Source organism: Rhineura floridana, chromosome 4 (assembly GCF_030035675.1).
Source record: "Rhineura floridana isolate rRhiFlo1 chromosome 4, rRhiFlo1.hap2, whole genome shotgun sequence".
Taxonomy (NCBI): domain Eukaryota; kingdom Metazoa; phylum Chordata; class Lepidosauria; order Squamata; family Rhineuridae; genus Rhineura; species Rhineura floridana.
The window spans coordinates 204043405-204070943 of NC_084483.1; the positions used below are offsets into that span (position 1 = coordinate 204043405).

The 27539-nt window shown below is 47.2% G+C and overlaps 1 protein-coding gene and 2 pseudogenes across 2 annotated transcripts; 1 reads left to right on the forward strand and 2 right to left on the reverse strand.

Annotated features, from left to right (window-relative positions):
- Positions 1-694: 694 nt before the first annotated feature.
- On the forward strand, positions 695-27513 carry CTSB (cathepsin B). Of its 2 annotated transcripts, none has more exons than XM_061625797.1 (10): positions 695-801; positions 13024-13174; positions 14737-14822; positions 18412-18526; positions 19968-20086; positions 20462-20547; positions 21157-21303; positions 22319-22435; positions 24679-24807; positions 26297-27513. In XM_061625797.1, the coding sequence occupies exons 2-10, from the start codon at positions 13049-13051 to the stop codon at positions 26392-26394; spliced, it is 1023 nt and encodes a 340-aa protein (XP_061481781.1). In that variant the 5' UTR covers positions 695-801; positions 13024-13048; the 3' UTR covers positions 26395-27513. The 2 variants fall into 2 exon arrangements, with proteins under 2 accessions (XP_061481781.1, XP_061481782.1); XM_061625798.1 differs by lacking the exon at positions 695-801 and adding an exon at positions 6670-6694.
- LOC133384586 (5S ribosomal RNA) lies at positions 5706-5824 on the reverse strand (annotated as a pseudogene).
- On the reverse strand, positions 7682-7790 carry LOC133384679 (5S ribosomal RNA; annotated as a pseudogene).
- Positions 27514-27539: the final 26 nt, after the last annotated feature.

A 27539-nucleotide genomic window follows, 5' to 3' on the forward strand; every position in this document is an offset into this window, starting at 1 on the left:
GAGGCCACTGGTTATTCATTCTCCTTTTTGCAGTCTACCTCCCACAAGCCTTGTAAGCAGAGACCTTTAGCCCACCCTGTACTGGATTTGAAATTGTTGTTGCTCATGGAAGCATTAATTGCGTTTGTAAATATGGATGTGATTTTTGGCTGCAATCCATGTCTACTCAGAAGAACTTGGACTGACTCTCAGGTTACTTGTGTATTACATTGCAGCCTTTGTATATCTGGGATTCTTTTTCACTGCTGTTTATATATCGAATCGTTTTTGCAGAGACGTTTTTGCTAGGAAATCTCTGAGCTATTTTATGGGAAGTGATTCATAAACGGAACCAAAGAAATAAAGAAATAAATGCATGTATAAAATTTTAAAAAGGCTGGGGGGGAGGGGAAGGAGGAATGCTTCGGATCGGGCTCCGCAGCTGCAACCCCTCGCCTCTCCCTCCAAGCAAACCTCTCTGCACACATCAGGATTTACTTGGGAGTAAAATAAAAAGCCCAACCCCGTGGTCTGGTTCTTCTCGGCTTTCCAACCAGGGAAACGAATCACATGATTTAGCTTTAGCTATTGGGAAGGGGGGGCGGAAGAAAGGAGGGGCAGGGCATGGGACGGGGGGGGGGAGAGAAGTCACGTGGTGCTGGGTCAGCCGCTGCTCTTGCAGCTGGTGGGGAGAGGCGCACTGACGCGGGGTGAGTCAGCAGGAGGAGCCTCGCCAGGCTGCTGACGGATGCTGTCCATAAAAGGGGGGGGACTCGGAGACGGAGGCCAGAGGGTCGTGGCAGGACAGCTGCTTCATCTCAGGTAAGGAGGCTGCACCTTTACGGCGGGCGCCTGGCTCGGATTCCAAGCGCTTTCGCCGGGCGTCAGGGAGCAGTCTCCTACCCTTTAGGGAGGGCGGGCTGGCTGGCATCTGGAAGGGCATTCCACTGCGCACAGAATCGGGCCTTTCTGGCGCGCGCGCTCTCTCTCTCTCAAGCGAGCCCCGGTGAGGTCTCTCCTAGGACGCTTCTTTGCTCACTGGCAAAGCCTGGGCGTGGATCGGTGACCTTTTGAAGATGCCAATCGCGCCGCGGGAGTGGCCAGACCAAAACCGGTCCTGGGGTGCGTTTCTCGGGACCTGAGCCAGGCGGCGTGAGGCTCCCTGTCTCGATCGGAAGCCCTCTTTGCTTGCAACAGTTGCAGGCGCTTTGCGGAATCCGAGCGGCTTCCTTCCGTAGAGGAAACAATTGAGTTGTGGGGCAGGTTTCGACGGATCTGGGGGATGGGTCAGAGAGCGGGGCGCTTGGGGTCCGGATGATTCTCTCCGGCCTGGGGGCAACTAATCTGGAATAACGACCCACTCTGGCGCACGAACACAGCAGGCTTGGCTTTCCAGGCGCTCTCGTCTGCCAGGATTTCTGTTTAGAACACGATGCGCTTAAAGCTCATTGAAAGCATGTGGATCCTCCCCTGCGAGAATCCTGGGAAATGTAGTTTGTTCAAGGCAATGGGGATTGTACCTCTGTGAATGGTGAGCTATAGTTCCCAGGGTGCTTTATTGGTAAATGATGCGCTTTCAATGCATGGTGTGTACGCAGTCCATACATGTGTACCTAATCTTGAATGGGTGGGGCCAGTCCTACTCTACTACCTATCAATTGGTTAAAGGAGTGTTTATGATGCTCATAATAACATGAACCTTCTCATTTTCTAAACCAGTGGTGGGGAACCTGTGGTCCTCCATATTTGTTGGACAACAGCTCCCATCGTCCCTTACCATTAGGCATGCTGGCTGGGGCTGAAAGGAGTTGGGAGTCCAGTGGCATCTTGTGCAGGGCCACAGGTTTCTATGTGCCACCTCCACCATATATTTAAAACTGCGGTTCCGAAATTGTGGTCCGTGGACCCGCCGGCGGTCTGTGTACTTCATTCAGGTGGTCTGCGGTATGTATGTAAAAATACTATTAAAAATTGTACCACCGCTACCACAGTGCAGTGCAGTTCCTACAACAGGCAGAAAAAAATATTAAATGGTCAGCCAAGACCCCTTGGCAATTTTCAAGTGGTCTGTGGAGGAAAGGGTTTAGGAACCACTGATTTAAAGCACTATTATTCCATTTTAAATGGCCATGGCTTCCCCCAAAGAATGCTGGAAACCATAGTTTAAGGGTGCCGGGAGTTGTTAAGAGGCCCCTGTTTCCTAGAGTGGTTTAAGACGTGATCCCTTTTCCTAGGGAACTCTGGGAATTGTAGCTCTGAGGGGGATAGGGGTTTCCTAATAACTCTCAGCACTAGGGTTGCCAGGTCCATGGCCTGAGACTGATCCTATATCTTTAGAAGAGAAAGTCAGCTAAGTGCACGTGTTCTTGCAAGACTGTAATGGGAAAAACCACAAGGTGGAATTCTCCCTCCCCCCTGCACAACTTTTAAAGATATAAAAGATCTCTTAGAGGCCGGGCCTGGCAACAAAGAGGACTTCTGTATCTTTAAAAGTTGTGCAGGGGGAAGGGAGAATTCCACCTTGTGGTTTTTCTCACTACAGAGTTGCAAGAACACATGCACTTGGCTGACTTTCTCTTCTCCTAAAGATACAGGATCAGTCTCAGGCCATGGACCTGGCAACCCTACTCAGCACCCTTCCCAAACTACACTTCCCAGGATCCTTTGGGGGAAGCCACGGCTGCTAAAGGATGATGTAGGTGAGACCCTAGGCTGTGCAACTTGGCTGTCCTTCGTGGCCTACCTTTCCATGCCTGCCTCGCTTACCCGCATCCCACCAATATTGTGAAGTCCTTTCTGCCTGTGGACCACAGGCAGCGGCCCTCCAGATGTGGCGGGAGTACAACTCATACTTGCGCATCCAGCAATATCTGGACAGCCCCCACTGCTCTGGGCATCGGTCTTCAACTTGCAGGCAGGGACCCCGTAATCAGCTTGTGTGAGCTGGTTTTAGATGAGGTCACTAGTGCCACTCCCTACGTACACTTCCATGAATAAATAAATGAAGGCATGTTTGGATGGAAAAACAAACAAACTGGATTTTCATTATTGTCACAGAGGGCTCTCTTTATGAAGATGTGTGTTCAAGGGGTATGAGAGGGAGAGAGAGATGCTTTAATAAGGGAAAAGTGACTCCTGTCCTCCTCAAATAAGGAAGAAGGGGAAATTTATCCAAGGGTGAGGCTTGTTATGTTTCTGAATGTGCAACAAATGGGCCTGCTCCTAAATGGGTCTACTTACAAGAAGGTCTCAGTGGTGTTTTGTCCGTGTGCTGATAAGCTTTTGTAGGCTTGCAACTCTAGCCAGATGATTGAGTTGTCTTTACTTATCCAGTGCAGTCCTTATTTTTTTTGGGGGGGGGGTTAACTTTGAGAACCAAATTCTGTCCCTATGTCACCTTCAAGAACTTTTCGGTTGCTCTTTCATATGTGCCAGCAGGACAGTTAATAGTGGAGATGGAAAAACCTTGTCCGCTCTTGATGTTGTAAAGCTAAAAGCAAAGTAGGCATGCTAGTCCACATGGTGAAAATGAAATGGACTGCCTTCAAGTCGATCCCAACTTATGGCTACCCTATGAATAGGGTTTTCATGGTAAGCAGTATTCAGAGGGGGTTTCCCATTGCCTCCCTCTGAGGCTAGTCCTCCCCAGCTGGCTAGGGCCTGCTCAGCTTGCTACAGCTGCACAAGCCAGCCCCTTCCTTGTCTGCAACTGCCAGCTGGGGGCAACTGGGCTCCTTGGGACTATGCAGCTTGCCACGGCTGCACAGGTGGCAGGGCACGTAACCCCTGAGCCACTCACTGTAGGGGTGATCTTGAGCAGGCCCTTGACACCCAGGAGACACGAGCGGGGATTTGAACTCACAGGCTCTGGATTCCCAGCCAGGTGTTTCCCCATAAACAGCCAGGGTAAAAAATGCAGGCCAAAGGGGATGTAACCCTTTGCATGGTACTTCTAGGGGCAGGTAACTCTGGTGGCTGGTGTTAGAGATGGGTACAACAGAAGTATATGGGGGAAGAGGAGCTTATGTCAGCTTTTCATCAATATAGTTAAGAGATGCTTCTGCCCTCTGTGGAAAGTTTTGCAAGGGACTGATAAGTAGGGGAGAAGTGGGGGTGGGTGGGGGAAGCTGTCATACAGTGGTAGAGCATCTGCTCTGTTTGCAGAAGGTCACAGGTTCAGTCCCAGGCATCTCCAGGTAGGGCAGGGAATGTCTTTTTCTGAAACTCTGGAGAGCTGCTGCCAGTCAGTGTGGACAGTACTGAGCTAGATGGACCGGTGATCTGACTCTGCTTCCTGTGTCCTAAGTGGGAGTTTGTGTGGCCTGTCTTTGCTTGCGCTAAAGAGACTTGAATTAGGGGTAGATCTGGTCCTCTGCCAAGCACACAAGCTGTGATGTAATTTTCCAAGAAGTGCACGTGAAAAGTGTGGGGGATGTTATCTGCAAAAAGTCTGGCTGGAGCTTCCCACAGCAAAGTAAAAAACAACAGAAGGCCAATGCTGATCTGTGTTTAATGCCTGCGGGCATCAACTTAAGGTGCTTTCTATGCCATCCCTTAATAGGAACTGTACCCAGGGATACCGTAATATCGAGCCAGGCTGATTGTCCTGTATAGCTCAATATTGTCTGCTGAGACTGTCAGAGGTCTTTCCCCCCATCAATCCCCATGAAGGTAAAATGTAAATGGACTGCCTTCAAGTCAATTCCGACTTATGGCGACCCTATGAATAGGGTTTTCATGAGGCTGAGAGGCAGTTACTGGCCCAAGGTCACCCAGTGGGCTTCATGGCTGTGTGGAGATTCGAACCCTGGTCTCCCAGGTCGTAGTCCAAGAGGTCTTCCCCCCCCCCATCAACCCCTGTGAAGGTATTGAAAATAAACCTGCTGATATCATAATGGCATCGTATAAATTTATGGTGGGGTAGGGAACAAACTTGTTATGAGAGTCTCCAAGGGCCTCTGGTCTGGACTCTGACCCAGTTTTTGGCTGCCTTTCCAGCTCAGTCTGCTTTCTGAAGAGCTCTCTCTCTCTCTCTCTCTCTCTCTCTCTCTCTCTCTCTCTCTCTCTCTCTCTCTCTCTGTGTGTTTGTGTGTGTGTGTTAGAAGGATTTATGCTCTTTTTTTTTAATGGAGTAGGGAAGAGAGAGGCTTGCATAGACCAGTTTCAACTGCCTTATTGGAAGGATCACCCACAACTGCAAGCACAGTCCAAAGTTTTCTTGCTCCTGTTGTCTGTGGCAGAGTCACAAGTTGGCTGTGACTGAGCCTGGGAAGAGGAATGAGGTTTGAAGAGAGAGTCCTTGTGGCGTGTGCTGCACTGCTTCTCTTCCTGGATCCCTTGTGTGAGGCTTTGCACGCCTTATCCTGAGGCTTGTGTTGATGGTTATTTATTTATTTTATTTATTAAATTTATATCCCGCCTTTCCTCCCAGAAGCAGGCCAGGGCCCCAAACGAAAACACTAAAAACGCTCTCATACATCTTAAAAACAGACTTTAAAGTGTATTAAAACCAAAACATATTTTTTAAAAAAAGCTTTGTGTCTTGTCTCTCTTGTCCCAACTCCCCCCCCCATCCCACCTCAACCCTGTTAACTATGCATATTTTGTTGTCATATGCCTGCAAGTCGACTATGACTTATGGCGACCCTATGAATCTTTTTTGGATATATTCATAGGGTTTTCATGGTAAGAGGTATTTGGAGGTGGTTTACCATTGCCTTCCTCTAAGCCTATGGCACCCGGTATTTCCAGGTGGTCTCCCTTCCAAGTACTAACCAGGCCTGACCCTGCTTCGCTTCTGAGATCAGATGAGATTGGGCGTGTTCAGGGTAGTATGGCCACAGGCAGCCCTGCATATAACTGGAGCTTTTTAAGAAAATGACCTTGAGTTCTGATTGCATTATTTTCATCGGTGGGCATTGGCAAATAATACATTTAGCAAGCTGCCCTGTACCAAATCAGACCGTTGGTCTATCCAGTTTGCTACTGTCTGTGCTGACTCCAGAGTTTCAGATGGGGGACACTGCCAGCCCTTCCTGGAGTTGCCAGGGATTGAACCTGGGAATTTCTGCGTGCAAAGCAGAACCACCAAGTCACAGCCCTTTCCTGCTGTTTTGGTGCAGCTTTGGATGGGTCTTGACCACTTCTGTGTGCAAAAAGAGGGCATCCCAAGTACATGTTTATGATGAACTCGGAATGCTTAACAAATGCTCTAAACGCTTAACAAACTGGCTAAAGGTCCCGGTGATGCGTTAGTGTGTTAGGGTGAGACTTTTCTGGAGCCCACAGGTAGGCCACATCCGGACTATACATTTAAAGCAGTAACAATCAGAGCTTCTCTCTGGGACTAAAGTTTAAGGGTGCTGAGAGTTATCAGGAGGCCTTTGTTCCTTTTATTTTATTTATTTATTAGAGTTATTCACCCATCTGGCTGGTTGTCCAGCCACTCTGGGCGACGTACAGAATAAGGACATACACATACATTAAAATCTCAAACAGTAGTAATAAAACCTAACCCCAAAAGCCAGTCTGAAGAACCAGGTCTTCAAGGCCCGACGGAAGTTCATCATAGCTGGGGCAAACTTTCACAAAGTTACAATTCCCAGAGTGGTTTAACAATTGTTCCCTCTTCCCAAGGGTCTCCTAACAAATCTCAGCACCCTTCACAAACTGCAGTTCCCAGGATTCTTTGGCGGAAGCCGTGGCTTTTAAAACGGTATGTTGCTGCTTTCAATCTGTAGTGCAGGTGGGGCTTAGGGACTCTTCCATGCAATACAGTGTAGGGTGCAAGTGTGGGGAACCTTCAGATCATAGCTACTTGCCTCTCATGTGATCACTAGTTTCCCCCTGCATACTGCAGGACAGATTAGGAGACAACCATCTTTGAATGTCGGCTAAGGTGGGATTTGGATCCAGATTTCATGCAAGATGTAGCCCGCCCTACACAGAAATGGGAGGTATTTGGAAGAGCAGGTTGGTGAATTCTGAGGTCTACCAGGTTCCTGACAAACCACGCTCTGGGAGTGCCAAGCTGACAGCAAAAGCACAGAGGTCATCTGGGTCTCTTGTAGAGCACTGTATGTGCCTGGAAGACTGTTAAGCTTCATAGGTTACAGCCTGTGATGGCTAGATAAGCAGGGAGCTGTCACCTTCTGTTCAGACTTCTTGGCTAGGTGAGGGAGAAGACTTCAGAGTGGAGCAGATGGTGGGTGGTCCCTTCTCTGGGAGTAAGGATTTGAGTTGGGCATTACACGCAAGATTTAAACATTCTTCAGAACTCAGAAATTGGGGGCAGGGAAGGTGAGAGAGTCTTCTTTATATTAACATGGAATATTGTAATTGAGGTGTATACAATACTTACTGAGACGATGATAATAGAATCACAGGACCATTGAGTCCAACCCCCTGCCCAACGCAGGAATCCAAATTAAAGCATCCTCGACAGGTGACTGTCCAGATGATTATGATTAAATTTATTACCTGTCTTTTATCAGTAGGTCCCAGGCCTGGTCAAGACAATATAAAAATACATTATTAAAAACAGTTTAAAACAAATTGGAATCTCAGCTAGATGTTGCTGCTGTTGTTACATGCCTTCGAGGCGATTACAGCTTATGGCAACCCTGTGAATCTTTTTTGGATATATTCATAGGGTTTTCATGGTAAGAGGTATTCAGAGGTGGTTTACCATTGCCTTCTTCTAAGCCTACGGCACCCAGTATTCCCAAGCAGTCTCCCATCCAAGTACAAACCAGGCCTAACCCTGCTTAGCTTCCGAGATCGGGCATGTTCAGGGTAGTATGGTCGTAGTTGCAACTAGATAGGGGCCTACAAATGTGCCTCTCTCAAGTGTCAAAAGCCAGGGTGAAGAGATGTTGCGTCTTCGACGTGTACAGCATGGGAAGAGAAAATCAAGCTAGCGCACCGTGGGAGACAAGTTTCTAGTACTCGTGAATCGTGGTTTAGTTGTGTGACACAGAAACTGATGGAGAGGAAGTCAGGCAGTAGAGATACTGTGGAAGAGGAGAGAGAGATGGGGGCTGATGGGGGGGGGAAGGCCTAGGTAGAAATGTGGGATGGAGGTTGCCTTTTCATTTGAGGAAGGTGAGAATTAAGTTGGGGCCTCCATTCGAAACATACCTGTTTCGCCTGGATAAGACACTCTCCCAATGCAACTACTGGTTTTATTGTGAACGTACTTGTTTGTAAGCACATTCAGGACCATGGTGCAAGGGTAAGCCTGCGTGACATTAAAGTGTGGGGGTTTTTTAGTCATGAGAATCTAGCTTTCAGGGATGTGGGTGGATGAAACAGCTGGCAGCTGTGTGTCTAGCTATGCAAGAGTTAGCACAGATCTGGGGTGGGTAGATGAGAAAAAAGCTCTTGCCCACCAAACCACAGAGGTGTTTAGTTTTTTGTAACAATTAAAGCTAGCTTAGTAGCCCCCTTTACCTCTGGTGACGATTCTTCGTTAATACCAAGGATGGCACCCAATGACCTCTGGACAGCCAGAGTTTCTCCATCTGTGTTGGATCTTGGCTGCTTAAAGTATCATAGCAAAGTTGAGCAAGTCCCTAGCTTAAGAAAAAGGAAGAAGATTTCCTCTCCAAAGAAGAAATGAAACTGGCAGGCTGTACAACTTTCATGTTCTTGATCTTGTGGCCAGAGAGTTTCTTTTATTTGGCTGCTTGCGGAGGTGTCCCCCCCCCCCCGGTACCGTAGCTCATTAACGTGTGGCAAATGGGGAAATTGATAGTGGCTACACCTGACCATCTTGAGCAAGACAGCTGGGGCTGATGGGAGTTGTGAGTCCTGCAACCAAAAAGGGTAGAAAACCAACCTAAACAACCTCTGGAAAACTCAAATGGGCTCAGTAATGTATCTATTAGACCAGTGGTTCCCAACCTTTATGAGCACGGGACCCCCTTTATAAGCTGAAATTTTTTTGTGACCGCCTCCCCCCAGGGAGGCAGGCTGGCTGCCAGGAAGGAAGGGGGAAAGCAGCCTTTCTGTGCAGGCTTGCTTCTTTTTGCTTCACAAGAAGCTCTCTCCTCTCATTCTAAGCAAGGGCGTTGTCAGTAGTGGCAGTGCAAGGAGACGGGAATCAGTGATAGTAATCCCCTCTTCTTCCTGGTAGCTCCACCCTGAGCCTCCTTTGGCACCTGCCATGTATTTTATAGGCAGATGCCTGCCCTTAGTGCTCCTGAAAGACGCTCTGGAGCTTCAGAAAAGGCCTCCCCTCTCGTTTGGAGCAAGGGGGAGGTGTCATCTGCAGCGGCAGTGGGAAGCAGACAGTGTCGAGGGAGTGAAAACTTTTTTAAAAAAATTAATACATAATTCATTTCTTTACTGTTCACGGCCCCCTCTGGATTACTTCGCGGCCCCCAGGTTGGGAAGCACTGTATTAGAACATCTAAAGTATTAAATGTAATTTTAATATATAATAACTAGCAATCATAAAACATTATTAAAAGCCATCATCTATGGCAATAAAATGTGCTTAATACATTCCTTGAATTCAAATCTTGTACTAGATCTTTCCCAAACATGTTTCAACTTGTAAAGGTCTTTTTCAGTGGGTACTTTGGATTTCTGTTGGCTGGATGTTCCTGAGATCCTTTGGCATTTTTAGATCTTGGTAAATAATAAATTTGATCTACACCATATATTGTACAGATGTGTATCTTGCTCAGTCTTTTAATTTGGACTGATGAATGTATAATAAGAACCCTTGATGATGCAGGCCTCTCAAATTCAATAGAATTACTTATTTTATCCTAAATAAAATGCAAGGGATGTATTAAGAATATTTTATTGCCATATATGATGGTTTTTAATAATGTTTTATGATTGAGAGCCTGTGTGGTGTAGTGGTAAGAGTGTTGGACTACGACCTGGGAGACCGGGGTTCGAATCCCTACACAGCCATGAAGCTCACTGGGTGACCTTGGGCTGGTCACTGCCTCTCAGCCTCAGAGGAAGGGAATGGTAAACCCCTCTGAATACTGCTTACCATGAGAACCCTGTTCATAGGGTCGCCATAAGTCGGAGTCGACTTGAAGGCTGTCCATTTCCATATACAGGGACATCACAGTGCCCAGTTGCGAAAGCACATCTCCAGAACAGCCTGAACACAGGCCAAGTGATAGCCGCTAGCAGGGACAGTTCTTTTCATAGGGTCGCCATAAGTCGGAATCGACTTGAAGGCATGCTATTTCTATTTTTATGATTGCTAGCTATTGTATATTTAAATCACATTTAATCCTTGAGGTGTTCTCAGAGATATGTCACAGAGCCTGTTTGAGTTTTTCAGAGGGAGTTGTGAGTCCACCCACATCTGGAGGGCCACAGGCTCCCCCACCCCAGCGGTAAAGTACTTGAGGAATTGGCACTTCTGGACCCCATTGCTCTAATAGGGGTGCAAAACTGAACGGCCAAAACCAGACGTCTGCATTTCACTGAAGCGTTCCCTTGCCGGTTGCTTGTGAAGTACAGGTGGTGAGGGCTAAGTTCCAGTACTAAGCAGAACGTGCAGGGGGGCACCGGGAAACCCTCCCCAAATTACCCCCCAGGACTCTACTTCTTTTAAGGCATCTTTCGCCCACCAGGCTCACTTCTAGTCTGGCTCAAGGCAGAAATGCCTTTAAAGCCATGGAAAAGCATGCATGGCGGGCACAGGTGTTGCATGTTCCATTTACTGTTGAGACCCTCTAGTGCTGAAAACATACAACCTGCGTCATATCCAAACTGGTCTCTGGTGTCTGTACTTACATTCAGGTACAGTCAAGTCAGACATTTAAAAAAAAGAGGCTCTTTTCCTGCATGTGACTTGGGTTTTGCGATAACACAAAGCCCAAGGTGCTTCAGCTGATAGCCGGTGGAATTGCAAAATGTGCCTGCCTTTGAGATAAGAGCGTCTCTGGCCACAACGAGGCCTGCAGTTACCACTTCCTGGTCCCTACGCCAGACAAGCAAGACCGCACCTCATCTTGTGTGGGAAAGAGATTCCTTGCTGCCTGACTACAAATGCTCAAATGCTCGTGAGAATTGGCTGGTCAAACAGAACTCCCATGGCGGAGTGGTCTTGGCCTTGTTATCGCTGAGGCTGTAAATCGGTGTCTCAGCTGAACCATTCTGGGCTGGAGGCTCGCTTAACTGAATGGTCCTTCCTACAAAATTCTCTGGCCCACAGGCCTTTTGGTGCATGTGGCTGGCTTTTTTCCCTACATGGAGAGTTTTTTTGTGTGTAGAGGAGCATTCAGTCACATGAGCCCCCATCTGCTCTTTGGAAGTGAGACATCGGAAGCCACCTTACACTCAGCCAGACTGTTGGTCCATCTAGCTCAGCCTTTCCCAACCAGTGTGCCTCCAGATGTTGTTGGACCACAACTCGCATCCTCCTGACCATTGGCAATGCTGGCTGAGGCTGATGGGAGTTGTGGTCCAACAACATCTGGAGACATACTGGTTGGGAAAGGCTGATCTAGCTCCTTATTGTCCACAGTGACTGGCAGCAGCTCTCCAAGGATTTCAAGCAGGGGACATTCCCAGCTCTACCTGGCGATGCCAGTGGGGATTGAACCTGGGACTGTCAAGCCTGCAAGACAGATGCTCTTCCACTGAGCTACAGCCCTGACCAGCCCTGTGGGTGCAGAATAACATAATTGCATGTGAACTCCTCCTGCATTTCAGGTGTACAGTCCATTTTTTTTAAAATTAATGTTGAAATGTACATGAATGTTCTATCTTCTTTAAGTTAACTTGAAGGATCATCTTACCCTTATATATGCTGCTCTGATCTGTAGAACAGGCACTTTTTAAACAAATTGATCCTACAGTGTGGCCACACCTACACTTTGGAACTCCCTGCCCATTGATATTAGGCAGGCACCTTCGTTGAATTGTTTTTGGCGCTTGCTGAGAATCTTTTTTTGTTTTAAGCAAGCCTACCCAGACATGTAAACTTGACACTGATTTTAATATGTAATTTTATTTTACAGGGCATTTTTAGGTTAACGTTCTTCTAACATCTGATTTTTATCAGCAATTTTATGTATCCTGCTGAAGGGTTTTGATTACTAAGTGGCATATAACTTCTGTGAAATGTAAATTGATGGAAGAGAACCCCTCAAGCCAAAAAGTATTCTGAGTGGCTGGAGTGTTTCTTGGTGTCTTCGCAGGGAGGGAGGGCAAACACTTGTTTCTGGGGGCGGTGAGATTCTGCTTCAGAGCTCAGCACTAGAGAGGATTAGCACCCTTGTGCATCCTTCTCTTGCAAGAAGTGCTGTGTGGCGTAACACGACATGGTGGCTCTGGGGCCGTGGCCTGACACAGAATGGCTGCCATGTCCTCAAGAGCAGGAAGAGGCAGGGCCACAAAATGGCACAGGCACACCTCCCATCAGTGGCGGGGTGGGGATCGGCACTTGCATCAGCCACTGCCACACCCAACCTCTCCTCTGTTCAGAACGAAAGGGAGGGCAGGTATCCAACGATGGCATCCATTGAAATGTGGGCATGTTTGAGGGGGCGTGCTCACTGTAGCAGAGGCGAAGCCAGTGCAAATCAAGCACTGGGCAGGAAGAGCAAACAAAGCCATACTTTGCCATGCACACCTTCTGTAGGCCAGAGGGGCGTCTTGATCTGACATCACTTTTTTTCTCAGCTGGTCTGGCTGGCTTCCTGGATGCATTATTGAAGAACCTAGAACTGTCTTGTTCTGGACCCTTTCTTAAACCTACGAAAATGAAAGCTCTGTTACCTGTCCAAATTACACGATGCATTTTTGCTTTAAATGAGCTGAAAACTCTGGCTAGTAAATAATCGTTAAGATCACTCGCTTGCCTGGTTTTAATATCTAAAACTGCTCCCAGGCAGCAAAGCTTTACTCAAAATGGGGTGCTTTCCACTTGTCAGCGATGACTTTTTAATATTTAAATACAGTTCTATAAAAGTAGGAGTTTACAGCTTTCTTGTTAACACATATTTGGCAACTTATTGCAATTATAGAAATCAAAGTCTTTTTCTGTTCTTTTTTTTTTTCCAGGTAGCTTTTTGGGATCCAGTCCAAAATGTGGCAGTCAGTGGCCTCTCTGTGTCTCCTGGTGGCCCTCACAAGTGCCCGTTATGTACACAACTTTCCCCCTCTCTCTCACGACATGATAAACTACATCAATAAGCTGAACACCACCTGGCAGGTGAGTAGAAACTGTTGGCTGGCCAGTGGGGGCCGGGTGTATGGTGAGAGAGGGCGAGGGAGATGTTAATTTGTCCAGTGGGATAACAAGTCAAGTGTTCCATTCTTTAGCTGTTACTTCTCAACCAGTGAAGGCTGGGCCACTACAGTGAATGGGGCACTGCCCCACCAGCCTCATTCTGCCCTCATCCTGCCCCCACCTACCTTCCTCTTTACTTATAACCAGTCCAGCGTGCTGGTGGTCAGCTTCCTCCTGGTCTTGAAAGGGGATTGCATTGGAACAGCTGCTGTGCTGCCTCTGAGGTGCTTTGAAGTCCCGACTTCAGGACTTCAAAGCGTGACCAACTCAGCTGGATTTCAGGAAGGAGGTTTCATGGAAACCGCTGCTAAAACAAAGGAAGAAAGCCTTCATTTAAGCAGGGGCTACCATCCTGCTTTGTGCTTGGCTTGGCTGCACAAAAGGGTTCCTTGCAGGGACCTTTCTTGTGCACCTGAACTGAGGAGGATTGGCCTCCCCTCACATCTTTGCTCAGTGCTTCAGAAGGTGCACAAGGGGACTTTGTAAAGCCCCGTTCAGCCAAGCCGTGCCCCACACCTGATGCCATGTACAATGCCAGATGTACGGTTGGTGGGTGGGGCTTACCCCAAATAGCCATGTGGGCTAACTAGGGAAGCCTGGCAGGCCAGGTTTGGCCACTGGCCCGAGGCTGCACACCCCTGCCATAGATTATCCTAGAGGAACAGTTAACACATGATGCTGAGTTGCCGCTTGACAAACTATATGTAAAGCTTATAGCTGGTGTGATCTGTTGTGGGTGCCTTGTGATTTTCTGTGTGCATGAAGGTCTAAATTAGAAGTGAAGCTAATTGCTTAGCTGGCAGGTTATGTTACTGTGTTCCCTGTCTAGTTAAATTCATCTGTGGTGGGCTGGATCTTGCGTTGGGGTTACGGTCGGTGCAGTGTTAATTCTACTACCCGCAGCAAAGGAAGGGCCACAGCTCAAGGGCAGAGCCCCTGGCTAGCATGCAGAAGGTCCCAGGTTCAGTTCCCAGCGTCTCCAAGTAGGGCCGGGAACGTCTTCTGCCTGAAACCCTGGAGAGTTGCTGCCAGTCAATGTAGACAATATTGAGCTAAGTGGACCAATGGTCTGATCCAGTGTAAGGCAGCTTCCTATGTTCTTATGACTGCTGATAGCTAAACCAGAGATGGGGAACATCTGAGTCCCCCCTCCCCAGATGTTGCTTGACTACGACTCACATCATTCCTGACCTTTGGTCCCTCTGGCTGGGGCTGGTGAGAGCTGGAGTCAAACAACATCTGAAAGGCTGCATGGCTGAGCTGAAAAACAAACCTTGACTCAGCCAGCTGCAAGGTTTGTTCTCCAGAGTCCTGAGGCTTCTCGGTCAAGGATACCAGCCCTTCCACAAAATATTCAACTGTGAATTAAACTTGGGGGTGGGGGGAGAGGTGGGCTGTGTCCCCATTGCAAGGTCTGTCTGACAAACCTTCCAGCGGGGCCGGCATGTGTTGTGGGTCTAATTGTACCTTTTCTTTGCTTAAAGGCGGGGCACAATTTCTACAACGTGGATATGAGTTACGTGAAAAAACTGTGTGGCACGTTCATGCATGGCCCCAGGCTACCAGAAAGGTGAGGAGATTTCTTTTTGCTGCTCTTGTTAATCCTGCTGCGTGTGTTCACTGCAATTCTGGACTTTTCCAGGCAGCGTCTATATTGGAGATGGCTTCCTGATTGCTACCATCTTCTTAAATTACTGCTGGAGGTTTGGTGAACGACTCGGTGGTGTAGAGCACGGGTTGCGTGCAAAAACATCAGGATCCAATCCATGGCATCTCCCAGGTAGTGCCGGGCAAGATCCTTTGTCTCAAAACCAGTAGTGTAGTGGCAAATTCAGAAGTGCAGGGTCCCTTCCTATTAATCACAGCCATGCCCCCTTTGCCGGTTTCTTTTGCTGTGGGTTTGAGAATGAGATCCTCTAAGGCCCTCCTCCGGGTACCAACCCATCGGGAAGCCCGGAGGACAGTTACTCGATCTAGGGCCTTTTCTATAGTGGCCCCCGAATTGTGGAACAGCCTCGCCGAAGAAATACGCCTGGCGCCGACGCTTCTATCTTTTCGGCGCCAGGTTAAGACCTGGCTATGCCCCCAGGCATTTTAAAGCGTTTAATGTTACAATTTTAAATCTCTTTGTTTCAGTTTATTTATTGTGATATTTTGTATTTCTGTACTTTTAATCTTTTGTACACCGCCCAGAGAGCTATTCGCTATGGGCGGTTTAAAAATGAAATGAAATAAATAAATAAATAAATAATGCCTAGGAATCAATAAGCAATGAAGGAGGAGAGTGTTAGCTACTGAGAATTATTATTATTATTATTAGTTTATATATACTCTGCCTTTCGGCCAAAGGCCCTCAAGGCGGCTTACAAGAAAAATAAACACAGGTATAAAAATACAATAATATACAATATAAACAATACAATATACAAAAATTAAATTAAATGGAAACAACATGATCATTATCTGCACCGCCAGAAAGAGGAGGTGGTGTTAGCAGGGGCGGCAGTTCTCGAGAGGCAAAAGGGCGACAGGCATTTATTACAGCGAAGCTGTTTGCTGGTTCAATATTGAGTTCAATAAGAGTCTTCTCAGTGTGTGACTGACCTCCTTTCACTCTGATTGGCACCAATCAGCAGGAAAGGGCAAGGAAGCATGTTAGAAGACTCTTCTAAGTGACTAATTGGCTTGTAGGATGCTGGAGACATTGGGACCCTGCTCCCAAAGAAGTAAAAGGTCTAAGACCCCCAGAGACCCTACACAACTACACCCCTGCTCAAAACATTGTGGAGCTCTTGCCCGTCATGGAATAGTGGAGTTGGAAGGGGCCTCTAAGGCCATCGAGTTCAACCCCCTGCTCAGTGCAGGAAACTAGTCGGCATAAACCCTACTAGACTAGTTGGACCAATTGTTTGACTCTGTAGGGCGGTTTCATAGGAACGCTGCCTAGAATCGGACCTTTTGATCCATCTAGCTCTAGATTGCCTACACTGGCTGGCATTGGCGCTCCAGGATTTCGGGCAGAAGACATTCCCAGCCCTCTCTGGAGGTGCTGGGGATTGAACCTGGGACCTTCTGCACACACAGCAGATGCTCTGCCACCCAGCTGCGGCCCTTTACCCTAACGGTTGGGTGGGGGAACCGCCTGGGTTTTCCTGGCTTTACAGATTGCTGGGAGTGAATTCTAAAGACATAGTTGATGTCAGCGTAGCTAATCTCAACTAATAGAAAACTGTGTGGTGATGTAAAAAATAACAGCTTCTCTCAGCGACTTCATGTTGCTCACTTAGTAAGTTCTAGAAAACTGTCTTCTTAAATAAGAAACTGCCGGTATTGCTAACACTTGGATGCCACTTACTTGACAGAAAATGTCTAAGCCAGTGTTCTTTAACCTTGGGTCCCCAGATGTTGTTGGACTACAACTCCCATCATCCTTAGCCAGCTTAGCATTGGTCAGGTATGATAGGAATTGCAGTGCGACAACGTTATCCAGATGTGGCTAGACTACACCTCCCATCGTCCCTGATTATTGGCCATGCTTACAAGCTGGAGTAACAGGCATAATCTGGAGAGCCGCTCTTGCTTTAGAAACATCTGGGGAGGCTCTTCTTAGAGCACAGGTGAGGAACATCTGTGCTCCTCCAGATGATGTTGGGAGTCTTAACAACATCTGGAGGGAAAGCAGGTTCACCAACCCTGTTCTGAAGGCAGGTTGCATGTGCAGGAAGTCATTCTTGAAAGCCTTGATGTGACTTGCTAGGGGTGGGGTTCCCGAAATGTGGTCCACAGGCCACCAGTAGTCCTTGCGCTGTGTGCAGGAGGTTTGTGGCATGCCTGTGGATTTGTGGTTGGCGATAAGAGACAGCACATCCATCACGTGAAATATTCATGTTGATTTTTAATTTACTTATTTATTGTATTTATATACTGCCCCATAGCCGAAGCTCTCTGGGTGGTTTACAATGACTAAAAACATTAAAAACAAATTTTAAAAACACATCTTTTAAAAACAATTTAAAACACATGCTAAAGTGCCTGGGAGAAGAGGAAAGTCTTGACCTGGCACCGAAAAGATAACTCTGTGGGTGCCAGGCGCACCTCGTCAAGGAAATCATTCCATAATTTGGGGGTCACCACTGAAAAGGCCCTTTACCTTGTTGCCAGACTCCTAGCTTCCCTTGGAGTAGGCACCCGGAGGAGGACCTTTGATGTTGAACGTAGTGTACGGTTGGGTTCGTATCAGCAGAGGCGTTCCATCAGGTATTGTGGTCCCAAGCCGTGTAAGGCTTTATAGGTTAAAACCGGCACCTTGAATCGAGCACGCAAACATACAGGCAGCCAATGCAAGTGGGCCAGAATCGGTTTTATATGTTTGAATCGTCTGGTCCCTTTTACCAATCTGGTCGCTGCATTTTGCACAAGCTGCAGTTTCCGAACCGTCTTCAAAGGCAGCACCACGGAGAGTGCATTGAAGTAATCTAACTTGGAGGTTACCAGAGCATGGACAACTGAAGCCAGGTTATCCCTGTCCAGATAGGGGCGTAGCTGGGCTACCAACCAAAGTTGGTAAAAGGCACTCCGTGCCACCGAGGCTACCTGAGCCTCAAGTGACAGAGATGGTTCTAGGAGAACCCCCAAGCTATGAACCTGCTCCTTCAGGGGGAGTGCAACCCCATCCAGGACAGGTTGGACATCCACAAGAACCACTCACTAACAGCATCTCAGTCTTGTCTGGATTGAACCTCAGTTTATTAGCCCTCATCCAGTCCATTGTCGCAGCCAGGCACCGGTTCAGCACATTGACCGCCTCACCTGAAGAAGATGAAAAGGAGAAATAATTGTATATTATTGCTGCTTTTATCTCTCACATTGTATTTTTATTGTCTTATGACCTGAATTCTTTGGATTATTTATTTATTAGATTTATGCCCCGCCCTTTCTTCTAGTAGGAGCCCACTTCTTACAACAGGCAGAAAAATCATTGAAGTGGTCTGCCAAAGCCTTCAGCAATTTTCATGTGGACTGGGGTGGCTGGGGTGGGAACCACTGTGGTACAGCATCACACCGTTTTGTGGCTTGGTCTGGAAAAAGCAACAAACACTGAACCTGAGCATTAATCTGTCATTTCTCTTCCTGCGCTCCCAATCCTGAAACGCAAAAAGGTTCAACTTTGCTGACGACCTGGTTTTACCCAAAAGCTTTGACTCGCGGAAGCAGTGGCCAGGCTGTCCAACCATCAGTGAGATCAGAGACCAGGGATCTTGCGGCTCCTGCTGGGTAAGGCCAAGTGTTAAAGACCCCCCCCCCCAATCTCTGCTAAGTTTTTTGGGAGAGGGGCTCTACATTCTTGCATTAGTTCTGCTAGCGTAAGGATTTAGTTGGATACAAGTAAATGTCCCTGGTTTTGTGTGTGGTACATTTTATTGGCGTGACGCCGCTGCCATCTACTGGTGATTGCGTGCAGTACAAGTGAAAACAATTGCTTCACTTAAAGTAGATTTTCACTTAAAGTATACTCTCCGGTCCCATTGTGAACGTTAAAGCAGGGTATGCCTGTATTTTTCTCCTTTAGGAGCCTGCCTTTTCCCAACTCCATCCATCCAGTCTGTGTTGGGGGACGGGACTCTCTCTCTCTGGTCCTCTGCTGTGCTGATGGGTTAAAAAGCTAAAAGTAATGCTAGTCACACAATTGCTGATGTGCATGAATGTCCAGTTTGGCCTGGAGGGTCCTGTCACAGCCTTCCTCAAGGACAGCAGACAGGAGGTTGGAAGGATTAGCAGCAGGGTCTGCCTCTCCCCTGTCTGCTGAAGGGCAAGTCGTTTGGGTCAGAACGCAAGAAGAGCCCTTTTGGATCAGGCCAAGGGCCTATCTACTTGATGGCCACAACGTGGATAGCTTTTAAGAGAGAATTCATGGAGTCTGCAGGCCGCGGTCGGAGGCAGTATGCCTTCGAATACCAGTTCCTGGGAATCGCAAGAGGGGCGAGCGCTGTTGTGCCCAAGCCTGGTTGGTGGTCTTCAACAGGGCATCCGGTTGGCCGCAGTGAGACCAGGGTGCCCGACTAGATGGGCCTTTGGCCCCATCCAGCAGGGCTCTTCTTGCGTTCTTTTAAAATGTTTGCTGAAAACAAAGTGGTTTCTTCAGATTTCATAGAAATTAATGGATGGCCTTGGAGACAGAAGTTGGTGCATGAACTGAACCTTGGAGATGCGTGTGGTACAACATGGCCTCTGCGCTTTCATTTTTTAAGAAAACACCACTTTCATTTAATTCCCTAGTACTTTGTTTGGGTACAGTCCAAACAAAACTGAAGTTATTTTTATAAAGTTCCATAGATCTGACTTGGGGAGGGTAAGTGCCAGCTGAACCTCTCCTAATAATAATTGGATTCCTGCATTGAGCAGGGGGTTGGACTCAATGGCCTTATAGGCCCCTTCCAACTGTACTCTTCTATGGCCAGTGGTGCTTTAACAAGTGCGTAATTACCCTTGGAACAGATCCTAGCTCCTTACGCAGCATCTGTGTACATCTGCAAAAATAAGTCTCTCCCTGAGAAATTTCTAATGAGAAGTGGAGAGGGACAGGAGAGGTGACAGTAATGGAGAATGGATGCAATTGCAGTTGCTTAATTACGGTCTGGTTTTGGGGTGAAGCACAAGGGGTTGTACTTCCGGAGCTGCCTGTGCCACAGCTTACGCTTTGGATTGCGATCTCTAGGCATTTGGTGCAGTGGAAGCCATTTCAGACCGGGTTTGCATTCATACCAACACCAAAGTAAATGTGGAAATCTCTGCGGAAGACCTGCTGTCCTGCTGCGGCTTTGAGTGCGGGATGGGGTAAGTGGCCCCTGCGTCTTGACTCTTCAGAATAGTGACCCAGGCCTCCCTCTGCATCAGAAGTCTCTCCATTCAGGAGTTTGCCCAAGTCTCTCTGTTCAGCCATTTGTTAAGGACACAAGCATGGAGAAGGATGACTAATTGTACATTAAGTACGATGGGCATGGGATGTGCAGTCTTTGGCCAAAACAAAAACAGAACAGCCCTCTACCAGTCATTCAGCATCCTGGTCCTTTGAAAGGACATTCTCTTCCTGCCCTCCCCTCCCCCCCCCAAACATTTTGCAGACCTCCATCGCTGACAATCTCCACCTTGCCTTTCGTTTCCCCGCTCGTTCTGAGGGTAGCTTTGCAGGTAATCCTTGTTTCCTTGCAGGTGTAATGGGGGCTACCCTTCAGCTGCATGGAGATATTGGACTGAAAAGGGCCTGGTATCTGGTGGACTTTATGACTCGCACATCGGTAAGTGGTCTTCCATATCAAGATGGCATTTGGTGGGGTTTGAATGTCCTCTGTGGCACCTTGTGGTAGCCCTCCACCTTACCCCGGGTCTGTCATTGTCCCTCCTCTCTCTCCCTCTTGTGTGCTCTCCACTTGTGATTTCCAACAAATGGGTGTTCAGAGGTATACTGCTTCTCCAGCCACTAGAGGTAATAAATGACGTTGAATGCTACCAGGGATTTTTCTTGGAAACCAGACCCTTCATTTGTCACAAACGATTGCTTGAGGATTGACTGTGCCATGGCCATGGTCTCCCTAGGAAGAAGGATTGATTGTTAAACTACTCTTGAGTTTTATTTATCTGTTAACGTACTGTTGGCTGTTTTTTTAATATTATTATTATTAAGGGAAGGGCTATAAATATTTTAAAAACAAATTGTTCTGCTGTTTTCTGCCAAAAATATGGTTTTGATCTGGAATCGAGGGACGGGAAAAAAATTCTATAGATGTGCATGAAATGGAAGATGTTCAGGTGTACTTTCTGCAGGCTTCTTGGCTTACTCTCCTGTGAAAAGGTATTTTTGTATGGTCTTTGATTCTCATGTCTTGGCTTCCTCCTGCCCCCAACAGGCTGTAGGCCTTATTCCATCCCTCCCTGTGAGCACCACACCAATGGAACTCGACCCCCGTGCACTGGAGAAGGCGGTGATACCCCAAAATGCACAAAACAATGTGAAGCGGGCTATTCTCCCTCCTATCAGGATGACAAACACTACGGTAACAACATTCATTTGGGCTTCCTCTTAACAAAAATCCATAATACAATTCCTGCTCTCTGGCTTGAAATCTAAGAGTCATGGCACAAAAGGAAAAGGGTTTGGAGGGAGGAGGAAGAAAGGAAGGCCAGACTTTTCTAGTTCTTAGCAGATTTCTTGTAATAACCAGCTGGAATAGAAGGAGTTAAAGGAGAGGAAGTAAAAAGAAAAAAAAATAGCTGGTGTCTCAGCAGAGATGGTGGGAACTTAAAAAGGCTCTTGCAAATGGCATGCTTTGGCTTTATAAGAGGCACGGCAGCTTTAAAGGGGTGCAATATGCTTTATAAGATTTGTATCCCATTTTAGGATCCTGGATAGATTTGCAGGGCAGCTTATTCAAAATGAAAGCAGCCCGAGGAAGAGAACTTGGTCTTCCTAATGTGGACTAGTTGTCAATTATTACAAAACCTGAAGTTTTAATTTAAAGCTAGAGCTCACGTGGGCTTCCCCCTTCGGGGCACAATCTTGCATGGTGAGCAGCTGATCTTACATGCAGTCCATAGGCCAGGGTAGCCAACATCTGGTGCCTTCCAGATGTTGTCCCATCATTGACCATGCTGGCTGAGGCTGATGGGAATTGGGAATTGCAATCCAACAACTTCCAGAGAACACCACGTTGGCTATCCCTGGCATCCTGTCCTTTTTTTTTTTTAAATGTGCTTCTAGTCCCTGTGATTTTAAAAAGGCTTAAAAACAAAGCTGTTACACCATTGCTTATGTGGCCATCTGAAGAAGGGAGAACATACGAAGAGCCTGTTGGATCAGGCCAGTCATCCGTCTAGTCCAGCATCCTGTTCTCACAGTGGCCAGCAGGCCCTGACTGCAAAAAACACTCTCTTCTCCTGTGGTTTCCAGCTGCTGGTATTCTGAAGATGCTGCCTTGGACCATGGAGGCAGAGCCTAGTGGGAACTCAGCATATCTGGTGACTTCTAAATCATTGGAACGCTTGCTGACTTCACTTCCTCTGTCTGTACAGGAGTGACCTCCTACAGTGTCCCTCGCAGCGAGGAGGAGATAATGGCTGAAATCTATAAGAACGGCCCCGTGGAAGGAGCATTTGTTGTTTTCTCAGACTTCCTCATGTACAAGTCAGGTAAGCCTATTTTGGTTTTAGCTGTTCCTTTTTTTTTTTTTTAAGATTAAACTCCCATGTGAAAAATGCCGTGGATTTCCAGACATTTTCAGCTCTTATAACTGGGGTGGGGAACAAATGTGGCCCTCCAAACCTTTCTATGCGGCCCTTGGGAGTCTATTCAGGCCACACCTCACTAGCCACACCCCCTTTCCCAGGCCACACCCCCTCACTGCTTCTGCTTTGCACCCATAGTGTTTTTGCCTAGCTGAAATGTCTCCTTGAACTCTGATGGTGCCTCTTGCTTGACTGGCTAGAGCAGGTCTCAGGAGCCTTTGGCCCTCCAGATGCTGCTGCTGAACTACAGTGCTCATCAGCCCCAGAAAACATGGCTGATGAGTAGGCCATCATTGGCACTGTGCTGACCCCCCGCACACACACTAGGCACTGGCCCTGCCCTCCTGATATTCATTTATTTATTTATTTTATTTAATTTATATACCGCCCTAAGCCAAAAAGGCTCTCAGGGCGGTGTACATAAGAGATAAAACAAGCACAATATATAAATACAATAAGTATAACAAAATCAAAGATCAAAACAAACAATAACAAAGAACCAACAACGTCAAAATACAACAATAATGAAAATACTGATAAAATACACTATAAAATACAATTTAAAATACACTTTAAAATGCCTGGGAGTATAAAAAGGTTTTCACCTGGCGCCGAAAGGATAGCAGCGTCGGCACCAGGCGTACCTCATCGGGGAGACTATTCCACAGTTCGGGGGCCACTACCGAAAAGGCCCTAGTTCTAGTCACAACCCTCCGGGCTTCTCGATGGGATGGCACCCGGAGGAGGGCGTTAGATGTTGAGCGCAGTGTACGGGTAGGTTCATATTGGGAGAGGCGTTCTACCACGTATTGCGGTCCCATCCCGTGTAGGCATATTCATTTGAATGGGGGCTCCAACAGGAATGGGTCTCCCTCCCCTTAAATATTAGACAGGCTCTGTTATCTTTTCAGTGCCTACTGAAGACTTCTCTTTCAACAAGCCTTTTAAGTAGAGACCTCATCCTGGTTGCATCTGTATTGGGATTGCTTTTGAAGATGTTTTTATTTTTTTAAAAAAGAGGGATGTTTTGTTTTAATATATTTTTTTTAAAATTGTGTTTAAGATGTTTTAGAGTGCTTTTAGTATCTGGGCTCCTTCTGGGAGGAAGGGCGGGATATAACTTGAATAAATAACAGGAGAACATGAGAGCCCTGTTGGATGACGCCAAAAGTCCAGCACTCTGTTCTCCCAGCGGCCGACCAGATGCCGCACGCTATTTCTTTACAGCAGGACCTGAGTGCAACAGCAGCTCTTTCCACTTGTGATGCCCAGCAGACGGTATTCGGAGGGATGCGGCCTCCGACAGTAGCTCTTGTGGCTGCTTGCCATGGGATGGCCTTGCCCTCTGCGGATTTATCTAATCCTCCTTTAAAGTCCTCTAAGTTGGTAGATGTCCCTGCCTCTTGTGGGAGCACATTCCACAGCATGACTTTGTGCTGTGTGAAGATGTCCTTTATTTCTTTTGTCTGCCCGGACTCTTTCAACATTCAGCTTCGTTGGATGTCCATGAGTTCTAGCGTGAGGAGAGAAGCTTCTGTCTCTCCCCTTTCTGCACACCATGCACAGTCTGGTAGGCATCTATATCCTGGACTAGATAGACCATTGGCTTAAACCAGCAGGCTCTTCTTACGTTGTTTCTTATAGCAGTAGTACTAGAATTACCTGCCCTTCACCCAAAGGTCCCAGGGTGGGTCGCAAAAATTTAAAAACATATAATTAAAAACATTTAAAAGCAACTCAAACAACATCATAGAAAATAGGGTGAGTCCTAAAAACGACACGTCTCAGGTGTCAAAGGCCGGGGTGGAGAGGTGCGTCTTCAGCATTCGCCAGAAGTTGTACAGTGAAGTTGCCAGGCGCACCTCAGTGGGGAGTTCCACAACTTAGGGGCCACCACAGAGAAAGCCCTCTCCCAGGCTGCCACCCCTGAGTTTCGGAGGGTGGCGGAGCTGCCAAGACGGCCCTCTCTGCACCCGAGGGGGTCTGCAGGGGAGGGGGCGGTCTCCTCTTACTCTCTGAACTGAACCCCCTGCAATGTTGTGACCTTTCCTGATAGGGGAGTTGCTCCTTTCCCTTTGATCATTTTGGGTCGCCCCTTTTGTCGTTCGACGTCGCCATTGGTGCTCTCTTCCTTTTCTTCGCTGCAGGTGTCTACCAACATGTCTCCGGAGAGGAAGTCGGAGGTCACGCAATCCGAATCCTTGGCTGGGGCGTTGACAATGGCACCCCCTACTGGCTGGTAGCCAATTCCTGGAACACAGACTGGGGCGAGGATGGTAGGTGGCCAGCTTAGGGCTGGCTAATTAAGGCGATTACGTTGTATAGAATCATAGAGTTGGAAGAGGCCTATAAGGCCATCTAGTCCAACCCCCTGCTCAATACAGGAATCCAGATTAAAGCATACAGTGTAGATATATGCAAGTACGTGTAGACCAGTGATGGGGAGAACATATGGCCCTCCAGATGTTGCTGGACTCCAATTCCCAGCATCCCTGTCCATGGACCAAGCTGGCTGGGGCTGATGGGAGTTGGGACTCCAACATCATCATCTGGAGGGCCACAGGTTTCCCATCCATGAAAGAGACCCATGCTCTCTGCGCTGAGAACACTAACCCCACAGGGTTGTCTCACCTGTTGCCAGATCGATGTACTGCAGAGGCTAACGTGTGTGTGCGGAGACAAACTTAGGCTGAATTTCAAAGGGAGGTCTTTAGTACCCCACTCCTTATAAACTGTTCAGTGCCCAAGACCATTATGAGAATGCCTGGCCCACAGATCCTGAACTGCCAGAGCTTCGGCCTGAATCCATGGTGCCAACACGTCTGCACCCAGGCAATGTGTCTGCTGCCCAGAGCAACTACTGGGAGGAAGAGCGGGATAAAAATCTAATAATAAATAAATCAATTAATTAAGAAGGTGCCTTTTTTGCAACAGTTGACCTTTGTTTTTTAGTGTACTTGTAATGTTTTTATTCTGTGATGGTTGGTTTTTTTAAACGTTTGATGTTTTTAACAAAACAAAATGTCAATGTACTGCCTTCGATTCCGACTTATGGCGACCCTCTGAATAGGGTTTTCATGAGGCTGAGAGGCAGTGACTGGCCCAAGGTCACCCAGCGAGCTTCATGGCTGTGTGGGGATTCGAACCCTGGTCTCCCAGGTCATAGTCCAGCACCTTAACCACTACGCCACACTGGCTCTCTTTTAAAGAAATAGCAGTATACAAATATTTTTACAAATAAATAAAATTCAAACCCTGCACCAACACAAATGGAATGTTGGCATCTGTGTGTAAACTTCGCACTGTAAAGTTATTGTGTCAGTTACTTCAGATTTACACAGTTGTTTTGCATAATTTTGGCATTTTCCTGGATGGAGCCAAGAGCTGTACAGAACACAAGTGCCTGTCAGTGGAAACACAGCTACTCAATGACTTCTGAAAATCACAGTGGGTATTGCCTCCCCCTTTTTTATATAAACAACTCTTTGCAGTCCATAAGGACTAGAAACTTGACTTAATTAACAGGGTGATTTTTAAAAAACAACAAAACCTGAAATCCTTGGAGCTAGCTTCCATTCAGAGTGTTGCATCCTGCAGGATCCAGCATATGCAGGTCTGGTTTTACTAGCAAACACTGCTAATGTTAAGTCTACCTCTTTGTGCATGAAAAGGCTTGAGGGCTTAAATTATTGCCTTTGTTTGCCTAGCCAAGAGCTCCCAGGCTTGGAGAAATTTCACTAAGGCGTTCCTCTCCATTTCTCCTAGGCTTATTCAGAATCCTCCGTGGGCAGGATCACTGTGGGATTGAATCTGAAATCGTCGCTGGAATCCCTCGGACAAGCCAATACTGGAAGCAGCTGTAACACTGTTCTAAATCCAGCCAGTTGCCTGTCCTACAAATAATCATACCTGTGGAGACTGTGGAGCTGCGGTTGCAAAAGTTCCATGCAAGACATTTTAGACTTCAGCTTTTCATTAAAGCCTTCTAAAAAAATTTTTTAAAAAGCAAAACAAGACACACCTTGTGTCGCCCTGCCCCCTCTAGCAGTTTGCCTTTGCACGAGAAGTGTGAGATGCGTGTGTTCAACACAAACCTTTCCAGGGCTGCTAGGCCAAATGGCAGGCCGTGTGCAGGGGTGACTGGGGATGGTTTTCAAAAGGTATCAAGGAGTCTTCTATGAGTGGAAGCGAATACAACCCCCCAGTCATTCTGTACCACCTCTGTGATACCTGAAGCTTCCTCCAAGCCTTAATTGCCATGATCCTCTGGAGTTTCTCTTGAGTTAAGTAATGCTGCAGAGCCAATATAGTTGATCCCATGAGTGGCAATTCCTTGGTCGGCTGTATAACCTAGTGCCAAGTGGCAGAACATCATATCCTTGGTCCTCTTCTTCCGTCTCAACATGTGCCTGAATTGAGCACAGGAAGGACAGGAGAGGTTTCAAAGCAGGGCCTTGTTTTTAAACTGATCCAACCCCAACAGTGCAACAGACAGGCAAGCACACTCCTGCTTCTCTGGCGGAGACTGCCTCTGTGTTAAACTCTTATTTGAGTTCCTTATTTTAGTTTGGCTTTATTGGAGTGCAGTGACATCATGTTCACTGGTGTCTGAAACCAACTTGTCATAACTGCATTTAACAAATGCAGGAACGGACAGCAACCAAAGGTGTCTGCCCCTTTTTTTAAAAAAAAAAAAGCAAAGACCTCTGTGATGACATTCAATTTGTTTTTCTTATCCTCCTATTCTGTGAGGAGAGCTGGTATATGACCAGCCAATAGTTAAATAAAAGCCTATATGATCCAAGCATGCAGCCTGCCGTTAGGGAATAAAGCAAATAGATGCAACTCGGTTATTTCACTGGCTTCCAATTTCAAAAACGTGGTTCTTGTTAAATGCAAAAAGGTCCTTAGATTTGGGTGCTGTTGCAATCACAACTTTTATCAATGTCTTTTCTGTCATCAATAAAGGCCTCAGCAATTGACTGTATAGTAAGGTCTCTTACTGTTC

Bases quoted from the DNA above. Each gene is read 5' to 3' on its own strand.
- CTSB (XM_061625797.1), top strand. From the start codon at position 13,049: ATGTGGCAGTCAGTGGCCTCTCTGTGTCTCCTGGTGGCCCTCACAAGT. The intron at 20,087-20,461 runs GTAAGTGGCCCC...GTTTCCTTGCAG, and splicing joins GGCTTTGAGTGCGGGATGGG to GTGTAATGGGGGCTACCCTT. The intron at 21,304-22,318 runs GTAACAACATTC...CTGTCTGTACAG, and splicing joins TCAGGATGACAAACACTACG to GAGTGACCTCCTACAGTGTC.